The sequence below is a fragment of the Astyanax mexicanus genome, chromosome 18 (genome assembly GCF_023375975.1).
Source record: "Astyanax mexicanus isolate ESR-SI-001 chromosome 18, AstMex3_surface, whole genome shotgun sequence".
NCBI classification, from domain to species: domain Eukaryota; kingdom Metazoa; phylum Chordata; class Actinopteri; order Characiformes; family Acestrorhamphidae; genus Astyanax; species Astyanax mexicanus.
The window spans coordinates 7,751,352-7,761,949 of NC_064425.1; the positions used below are offsets into that span (position 1 = coordinate 7,751,352).

General features: G+C 35.0%; 1 protein-coding gene across 1 annotated transcript; it reads right to left on the bottom strand.

The window, feature by feature from the left end:
- Positions 1-4,348: 4,348 nt before the first annotated feature.
- On the bottom strand, positions 4,349-10,224 carry LOC103040027 (T-cell surface glycoprotein CD3 epsilon chain-like). The gene is made up of 5 exons (XM_007229570.4): positions 9,908-10,224; positions 7,314-7,529; positions 5,981-6,118; positions 5,702-5,754; positions 4,349-4,493 (listed from the first exon to the last, which is right to left on the bottom strand). Exons 1-5 carry the CDS (start codon positions 9,996-9,998, stop codon positions 4,431-4,433), a joined length of 561 nt encoding a protein of 186 aa, XP_007229632.3. The 5' UTR covers positions 9,999-10,224; the 3' UTR covers positions 4,349-4,430.
- Positions 10,225-10,598: the final 374 nt, after the last annotated feature.

The following is a 10,598-nucleotide window of genomic DNA, read 5'->3' on the forward strand; positions in this document are numbered from 1 at the left end:
TTGAGTTGAACCAGTTTAGAGTGGGGGTTTGAGTTGAACCTGTTTAGAGTGGAGGTATGAGGTGGACCCGTTTAGAGCGGTGGTTTGAGTTTAACCCTTTCAGAGTGGTGGTTTAAGCTGAACCAGTTTAGAGCGGTGGTTTGAGTTAAATAGTTTCAGAGTGGTTGTTTGAGCTGAACCAGTTCAGAGCGGTGTTTTCAGTTTTACCATTTCAGAGTGGTGGTTTGAGTTGAACCAATTCAGAGCGGTGGTTTCGGATGAACACATTCAAAGTGGCGTTTCAGACAAACTCATTTAGAGTGAAGTTTGAGATGAACTCTTTTAGAGCGGGGGTTTGAGTTGAACCTCTTTAGAGTGGGGTTTGAGTTGAACCCATTCAAAGCAATGATTTGAGTTGTACTTGTTTAGAGCAGTGGTTTAAGCTGAACCTGTTCAGAGTTGGGGTATGAGTTCAACCTGTTTAGAGCAGTGGTTTGAGTTGAACCTGTTCAGAGAGGGGATTTGAGTTGAACCTGTTCAGAGTAGGGGTTTGAGTTCAACCTGTTCAGAGAGGGGATTTGAGTTCAACCTGTTCAAAGAGGGGATTTGAGATGAACCTGTTTAGAGTGGGGGTTTGAGTTGAACCTGTTCAGAGTGGAGGTTTGAGTTGAACCTGTTCAGAGCAGTGGTTTGAGTTGAACTCGTTCAGAGCAGGGCTTCAGATGAACTGATTTCGAGTGGGGGTTTGAGTTGAACCTGTTTAGAGTGGGGGTTTGAGTTGAACTCGTTCAGAGAAGGGATTTGAGTTGAACCTGTTCAGAGCGGTGGTTTGAGTTGAACTCATTCAGAGAGGGGATTTGAGTTGAACCTGTTCAGAGCGGTGGTTTGAGTTGAACTCGTTCAGAGAGAGGATTTGAGTTGAACCTGTTCAGAGCAGGGCTTCAGACGAACTGATTTAGAGTGGGGGTTTGAATTGAACCCGTTTAGAGAACCATGTTTAAGTGGAAGTCAACTAATTGTACTGAAGGAAAATCAGTAATTATTTCTGCCTTAAAATCCCTAAATGCTCCATCATTAGTTGTGTTATTGGAACCCAAACTACTTTACAGTAAATGAACTGTGTTTTGACAGTTGTTACTGAAGCCGAAACAGAAACCTTGGAAACTTGCAAATTACAACAGCGTGTTGTTTTTAAGAGTTTTAGAGCATTCTAAACAAGATCAGAGGTTACACACATTTTCCTCCACTGTAATCATAACCTAAAATAACTTCTAGCCCTGAATAACTGATTCTATACCACTGTGTCTCTGCTTTTCCCCTGAATCATCTCTCTGAGTTTCCATCAGTGACATCATCCTGTGGGGGTGTCACATGCTGATCATGTAAATAACACATACAGTACCAGTCAAAAGTTTGGACAGACTTTAAATTCAAAAATGTTTTTTTTTTTAAATAAATGCATTGTAGATTAATACTTATATAATAAAGTTATTTAAAAAGTGTTAAATAAATCAGAATATGTTTTATATTTTAGATGCAGCACCTCTTGCTTAGATAAAAGCTTTGCACTTCTTGGCTGGATTTTCTCAGTCAGCTTTATCAGGGTCCTTCCACCATTTTTTAAATTTGATGCTTTAAGACCTTTTAAAGACCTCAATAAATAAAATTTGAGACCAAACAATTTAGTCATATTTTCTTTGGTATAAAATAATGTATTGTATTGGAAATGAAAACTTAACATTTACTATTTATTTCCTATCTTTTTTTTTTACATTTTGTTCCATTGTGTACATTAACGTAGCTAACCTGCTGCTAACATTAGTTATTTAGTTCGTGTGCCGCTAATGTTATGTTAGCTAGCTCGCTGCTATATTAGCTAGCTCTCTGCTAACCTTAGTTCTCTCCCTGTTTATGTTATCCAGCTCTCCTCTAACCTTAGTTCTCTCCCTGGTAAGGAAGCTAATTCACTGCGTTAGTATTTTAGTGTAGCTAGCACTCTGCTACCACTACCACGTCTCTCTTTGGTAATGTTAGCTAACTCGCCGCTAATGTTAGCTCTGCTAGTCTTAGTTCTCTGATGGTAACGTTAGCTAGCTCACCTCTAATGTTAGCCAGCACTCAGCTAATCTTTGTTTTTTCCCAGGTAATGTTAGCTAACTCGCTGCTAATGTTAGTTCTGCTAGCCTTAGTTCTCTCATGGTAACGTTAGCTAACTCACCACTAATTATAGCTAGCACTCCGCTTACCTTAGTTTTCTCACCACTAAAGTTAGTATGTCCTTTCCCACCAGCATTAAACGCACCAACTGAAAATGTAATACCTACAGCAAATTTACAGCAAAATTTTTTGACAATTTAAGGCCTTAATTCCCCAAATTTTAACTTAAACCCACATGAATTAAATTTCTTGTCTCTTAATGTGTTTGAGAGCATCAGTTGTAAAGTTGTGAAGAGGTAGAGTTACAGGTATACAGTGAATAGAGATATTTGAGTAATGTTCTAATACATATTATGGCAAGAGCTTCTCAACTAAGTACAAAAAAATACTTTTAGAAACAATTCAAGAACTTTGACCATCAAAAAACGTTATGATGTAACTGGCTCTCATGGACCACCCCAGGAAAGGAAGAGCAAGAGTTTCCTCTGTTGTACAGGATAAGTTAATCAGAGTTACCAGCCTCAGAAACTGCAAGTTAACAGCTCCCCAGATAAGAGCACCTAAATGCTTCTTCACAGAGTATTTTGGGTTGTTTAACACTTTTAAGTTACAACATGATTCCTTATGTGTTCCTTCATTGTCTGGATCACTTTAGTAGTCATTTGCAATGTAGAAAAAAAATTTAATAAGAAGGTGTACCCAAACTTTTGACTGGTACTGTATACAGTTTACTCAGAAATCATGGGCTCCTCTGGATCAACTGATGCTTACAGTAAAACGACAAGGGAAGGCAATAATTAGTAGATTTACAGAAGTTTTTGTCAGAATAAAGGTTACACTGAGGTCTGAGAGACCAAAAAATAATCAAAAATTACAGCGTGTAGAATTAAAAGAAAGGTAAATCAAAAAACAGTAGAGTTTTTCGACTGTAAAATACTGTAATAACAACAATATCTTTACAAATATGACCTTCACAGATCTGATTCATCAGAAATTAAAGCTCTCCTGCATAGGTAACAAGGTAAATGATGCAATTATACATTTTAAACTTCAGAGACAAACTTTTTGCCAAACATGTTTATTGTGAAAAAATGACAATAAAAACATAAAACATATTTATATTTCTATCAGTGCATGTTTTACCTTTACAATAAAGCTCAATACTTCTATATTACTCTGAAACATAAACATAGATGAACACATTAAGAAAGAAAAGAATATTTGCATTGTCATGAAGCTATTTATGAAAGTTTAAGGCAAAGCATATGACAACATTAAGTATATTTTTGTATATTCACATATTACACAAGCCATTATATCCTGAACTTCATTAAAGGAGAAATCGGGTGTGAAATGGACTTGGGTTGTAGTGAAACATGATAATGAGTACGAACTTTTGTCCAATAGCCCATCTCCATTCACCTCCAGCTTTCTGAAATACAGCACTTTTAGCCGATGCTCCCAACAGGCTTACAATGCAAGTGATTGGGGCATAGAGTTCCCATGCAAAGAGATGGCTATTTTTACACCTTTATCAAGCTGAAAGTAGCTCCATACTTCATTGGTAGAAGTCAGAGCATACTCACATTTCAAACAAGGCACTGAAAACGTTGAAAGTGCACAGATAGTTTATTAAAAACACTTTGAATATACTGTTTTATACTAACAGTACCTTCAGACAGTTTTTTAGCGCTACCATCCTAAAATTAAGTCAACTTACAAGCAAAAAAATTAATAGCAAAATAAATTCTGTGGAAATGCATGAATTCCAGTTGTTACTGAAAATATCTCCATAATATTCAGGCATTTCTACAGAAAAACATTTCTTTGCATAGGCAACAATATGCCCCTATCACTAGCATTGTAAGCCTGTTGGGAGCTTCGGCTAAAAGCGCTTTATTTGGGAATGCTGGGGCTATTCAACAAATGTTTCTACTCATTATCATGTTTCACAACACCTCAGTTTACCTTAAATGTAGTTTATCATCAAATGCACTGATTGGTTTATTCCCTTAGTTTTTTTTTACTATCATTGTTTTTAGCAATGCAGTTTAATTGTTAGCTACATTAGCCTCGCAGTTCAAGCTCTAAAATTAAAATAGCTAACTTCAAACACATCCTGACTGATCAAGTATATATTTGGGAGGAGACTGAGGAAGTTAAAAGCTGGTACAGAATGTAATCCAGTTTTTAACACGTCAATATGATGCCAAATTAAAAAAAAAAAAAAAAAAAAACTTGCTGTAAAAGTTGTAATCTGAAACTGAAATAAGCCTGCTGTATCCAGCTGGTCTTCAGTGTGCCCGTCTGCCCGCCTCTGCGTAGATGTCTCGGCTGCGCGTGGCCTGGTTCAGACTCTGCAAAAGAGCAAATATCTCAATGTAAAAAATCTTCTCTTAATGCACACATCACTGGAAAGATCAAATATTACAAATGACTGTACTCAATTATGCATGGGAACCTTTTATTAAAACAACTTAACTTAACTAAGTGTAAAAAAAAAAGCCAGTATAAGCAGTGGCAGAGCTATGATTTTTCTGAGTAAAGGCCATCAAGGGGCCATGGTATTCATTGAGGGGCCAAGTATTATTTCACCAGTAACACCATGTTTACACTTTAAAATGTAATAAAAAAAAATCACAGTAAAATCTATAGAGTTAATCTTGTGCCAAAAATAAAATCTGCAATTAAAATGTTCAGAATCAAAAGGAAAAAGTGTATGTTGCAAATTTAAAAGTAAAAAAATATATATAACATATATATATATATATATATATATATATATATATATATATATATATATATATATATATATATATATATACTTTATTTTAACATACTTGGTTGCTTTATTATTCTTTGCAGTTATTTGACAATTATTCGCATTTGGAATGTTCTTCAAATCTTTGCATCCATTTTTGTGTTTTTATAGATGTTTTTATGTATTTTTGTGGATTTTGGACAGAGGCACTTCAGGGAACCAATCAGATTACAGCTACCATTGCTCCTGTGGCCCTGCCTCTAGAACAACCCTAGAACTGCCTGTGAGTATACTATCTTGCACCTACATTAGGAGACTTTATTGTCAATATAAAAGACTTACGGGGCCCAAGCACTTATGGAGTCAGTAAAGCACAAATCATGTGTGGCCAGGTAGCTGCGCCGTTAAAATAGCAATCTGCCAAAGTCCGAGCGCACATGGCTCTTAAAGGCAATGGCCAGTAACATGCTGATTTGTTGCTCCCAAAACACACCCATGATTAATTACGAGAATTAGTACTTAATGCCTTTTGTGCATTTTGAGCTGTGAAAAGTGTACTTTTCCTGTTGTTACGACAGCAAAGACACACACTGACACGCCATAAATTAAGCTGCATGGTGCATGGTTTAGACAGGCTTCTGTTTATAATAGAAATTACGTGTAGATTTGCCAAATGGAGAGTGTTAATTGTAATAATATGTATTTTCATATATGAGTTTCAGCATCCAATAGAATTTTTCCAATTTTCCACTGCTTATAACTTTCCATTTTAAGCTTTAAAGACTTTATACGCATGCAATTTACCTGATAATCAGGTTCAGGAGGAGGAGGAGCACTCGGCTGGCGTGAGTGTGCAGCTGGAAAATGATAAATGATAAAGGATAAATGAGTGTAATACATTGAGTGTAAACAAATATACACACAAAACAAGCAAACAGATTAAAACAACACATCCAGTTCATTCTAAGCTGTATGTTAGGCTTTAAAAATCTATTTTTTACATTTGTGGCAGTGAATGAAATCAATTCATCTTAATATATGTATTTTAAAATGCATTATCATTTATAATTACAAGCCTATTACCTCTCTGAGGAGCTGGAGATGAGTTCTTCTTCTTAGCACATGCGTAGATTACAAGGATGACCCCAAGCGTGAACAAAATGTCCCCGAACATGGCTGCAATCACCAGACCTTTGTTCATCTCCACACAGCCTTTACACACTGATCAAGAGAGAGAAAACAAAAAAACAAACAAAATAAAATATTCACTGTTTGTTGTTTATTAGCAGAATTAGCCTATTAGCATCTTCATTTTGTAAACTAGAGATCCTTACATCAGATAAGAATTCTGTTCTTGCTGATCTGTTGTATTTGGGGTCAATGATCAATGATTTGTGATTTGTACATTGACTCATGTAGAAAATTGTCTAATTTTAGCTTTTATATCTTATGTAAAGTAGTCGTTTTTAAGATACAGTGCTCATTGCTGTCTTACACCCCGCCAACAGTCTATTTTCACACCTTCATCTTGCGTCATTTAAATGGAAACAGTGCTTGTAAATATATCTATGCTGATGGGCATGGGGGTCGGGAAATGAGGTGCGTTCAGGTACATTTCTGGTGTATTGCTATCTTGGCAACAGAAAACGCAAAAAAGTGCTCCACTGACTGAATACAACCTAGACAGATGTCAACAGTTAGACGTTCATTGCTATCTTGGCAACACACATGAACACGTGCGCAGCAGTGCACAAACCCAACTTTTACATGAACAATAAACAGAATACTACATAAAGTAACGTTGCTGTTCCTGTAAATAAGCTAGCAACTGCGCCTTTAAACTAGCGATCCGCCAAAGTCAGAGCTCACCTGGCTCACCTTAAAGGGAATGGCATATGACGCACTGATTGATTTGTTTCACATTATGCCCTAAACATACCCATGATTAATTAAGACAATTGGTACATGCCTTTTGCACATTTCGAGCCACTCAAAGCATACTTTTCCTGTGGTTACGATAGCAAAAACACACAGACACACCCTAAACCAAGCTGCATGGAGCACGAATGATGAATTGTCTATAGATCACTAAAATAATTTTCTGTAACAATTTTACTGTGATTGGCTGCTGAGACACAGAGATGCATTTGCTAGCTAGATGTTAAAATTTAGCTATTTGACCAAAATGACCAATGACCAAAATAATTGCTCATTATTACAATTTTAGGATTAATATTACACAGTATATAACACAGAACACACTTATATACATTTCCTTCATGACCACATTTCCCCCACACCCAGTTCACACTTATAGAACATGAAGAAACAGAACATCACTATTGACTTCATCATGCTGCTTCTGAACAAACAAACAAAAAAAATAAAAAAATAGTAAATAGTAAAGTAACCTTACCTTTCGCTTTGACATAGAAGAAATGTTTAACAGTATCGCCTTTTTTCTGGCAGTAGTACAAGCTTTCATCTTCTGTATAATCCTCTATGATCCCTTCTGTTCCGTCACCTACAATATTTTTGGGTCCCCATGTAATTTCTGTCGAGTCAGATTCTGGACATGTCAGGATGACGTCCAAGTCCCTGAATGTCACATATTCCTTACCGGTTTGAAATCCTGCCAAAGCATTTTTAATCAGTTTGGACGTATTTGAGAGAGCATTTGAATATACAGTATGATACAGTATGATACATGCACGCATAAATCAGAAACCCAAACATTTTTGCAGCTATCAGACATTACAAATGTATAAATTTTGTATAAATTTATAAAAATTTGGTTAATAAATCAATCTTTACAATAATATCCAATATATGCAATAATATATAGTGAATAGTATCATTTATTTTTCGCAGTATTATTTTATATGTATATATTACACCCTGTGTAAGTACACCATTGCGTTGCAGTGATCATTGCTATCTTACACCCCATACACAGTCTATTTTCAGGGCTTCCACCTGTGTTATTTAAATAGCAACAGTGCTTGTGAATATACAGTGTCTACGATAATGAGTGTGGAGGTCAGGAAACGAGGCGTGTCAGTGTGTCTTCGCTATTGCAACGATGGGAAAAGTACATCTTGCGCTGCTCAAAATGCACAAAAGTCATGTACTTGTTCTCTTAATTAATCATGGATGTGTTTTAAGCGTAAGGTGAAATAAGCCAATCAGCATGTCCCTTTCCATTCCCTTTAAGAGCCAGGTGGTCTCTGACTTTGGCGTATTGCTATTTTAACAGCACAGCTACCTGTGTTCTGTAGTCCATGCATGTGTAAAAAGTGGGGTGTAATTGCAGCATGCCTGCGTTAATTGCCAAGATAGCAATGAACATGACTGATGACACCCATCAGTGTAGATATATTCATAAGCTCTGTTGCTATTTAAACAAAGCAGTTGGAAGGCATGAAAATAGACTGTTGGCAGGGTGTAAGATAGCAATGGGCATTATAATGCGTCTATTGTGTGAGCATAAATACAAAAAAACACAAAAAAACATTCAAACATTACACACACACACACACACACACACATGGCAACAACTTCTGCTCAAGTTTTTTAAGGGCCTGGTGCAGCCAAGATGGCTGACAGCTGACAACAGCAAACAACAAACTGGCAGCCATTACTGAAAGGTTTCCTTGAATATTACAGATCATAAGTTTTTCAGTTTTTTTAATTACTCAGTACGAAGATATAAAGAGATTTGCGATTGTTTTAGTTTGGGTAGAGAACACTGCAAACCATAAGCATATTTACAGCATTTTTTGGGGGGTCTAAATTAATGTAAAATCGACATTTCTTATGTCATACTGTTTTCTATTATTGAGAAAATCATAAAATGTTCCAACCAGTTTCCAAGTAACAAACCATTTTATAGATAGATTTTTTATTTTTATTTTAGCAATTTAGAGCTGAATATTTAAGAAATTAACAACAGCAATGTAGAGATCGCCTATAGATTGCTAAAGGTTTGAGCAATGTGAATTTGATAGATTTTAGGTCTTTAATGTTGTTTTTGTACGATTTTTGTAGTTTTACTGTAGTTGGTTAAAGAGATACAAAGATTCTTTTGCTAGCTATGCAAAGACTATACACTTATATTATAATTTAAGCCATTTATAATAGATTTTTTTTCTGGAATATAAGAATATACAACAGCAGTTGAGTTATCAGATAGGTTTGAGGTAACACTATAATAATAATAATTGGTAATGTAGATATTTTAAAGTTTTAATTTAAATTTAATACTATAATTTAGTTATTTTTTTATTTAGTATTAGAAAAATATAGTAATAAAGAAAAAATATCTCTTGTATTGTCTTGTATTATCTCTAGAACACATTTCCTTCATGACCACATGAATATAGAAGTAGAATTAGAATTAGGTAGAATTAGAATATTTCAAATTTCCCACACATCCCACAATTTACACTTATAGAACTTATAAATTACTATTGACCTCATCATGCTGCTTTGCAACAAAGAAAATGTAGGAAATGGTAAACATTCATGACTTCGATTCCTTCATTATTTTAGCAACTTAACAATAAATATTTAAAAAAACATTTACATTATAACAGTACCAATGTTGGCTTGTTTTTTTTTTTTTCTTTTTTGCAAGATATGACTGAATGCTAGTGGATAAAATAGACAAAAATAACAAAACAGCTGAAAATAAAACATAAAACTAAAGAAAGACTAGCATATTAGCATTGATTCTAATTCTAGACAGATTCTAATAGATAATTCTAAAAAAAAAAGAAGATGAAAAAGAAGAAGAAGAATATCCAATTTCAATTGTCGTCCCCTGTAAACAGCACTAAACATGTAGACTTTGGATAAAGGACTGCATATTAAGTGTCTAATCTCCCTTATTCTAGCTATTTCACTTTCTATTAGTCTCTAATCATGTTATTCAGCTTAAGGTTTGGAATTATGAATATTAAAAATTTTAATTATTTAAACAAACAAAATGTTTTTTAGTTTTTTTTTTACCAGATTCAGTGTCCTCCGGATAATCTGCAGTAGTAGTTTGAGCAACTGCAAGGAGCAGAAGCAGCCATGTCTTCACTTCACTTCCCTTCATCTCTTCTTTTTTCTTCTTTATCTTGTTCTCGCTCTTGTTCCTCTTGTTCCAGGTCTGGTTCTTCTAAACGTTGGGTTTCTTCAGAACCTCCAGATCCCTGAGGGACTTTGAGTATATGAATATATTTTGAATCCTCAAGCTGGTGGGAATACTCGTTTGTTCTCTTGAACCTCTCCTCTACCTCTTCTTCTCTCTTTTTCTCTCTTTATCTCTCTCTCTCTCTCTCTCTTTCTCTGTGATGCACTGACTCTCTCTCTCTCTCTCTCTCTCTCTCTCTTCCTGCTCCTCTGCCAACAGAAGCTTTGCAGTTTTACAGATGTACTTTTTAATAAAATCTGCTTCAATTTTAATAAAAATGCATTTCCTATTTTTTCTAAAGTTCTGGAAAGTGATGAATACCTTAAGATATATGAATACAATATTATAGTGTTTCCAATATAAACAGTCAACCCTCTTTGACATTTATCCATATTATGATCTTGTTTTTGATGCAGTTCTTTCACATTTTTGTTAAAGGTATAAAAGAGACTCACATTGAGGACTAACTAAATACATATTAACTAACTAACTTAACTAACTATCATCATTCTTTTGTGTTGT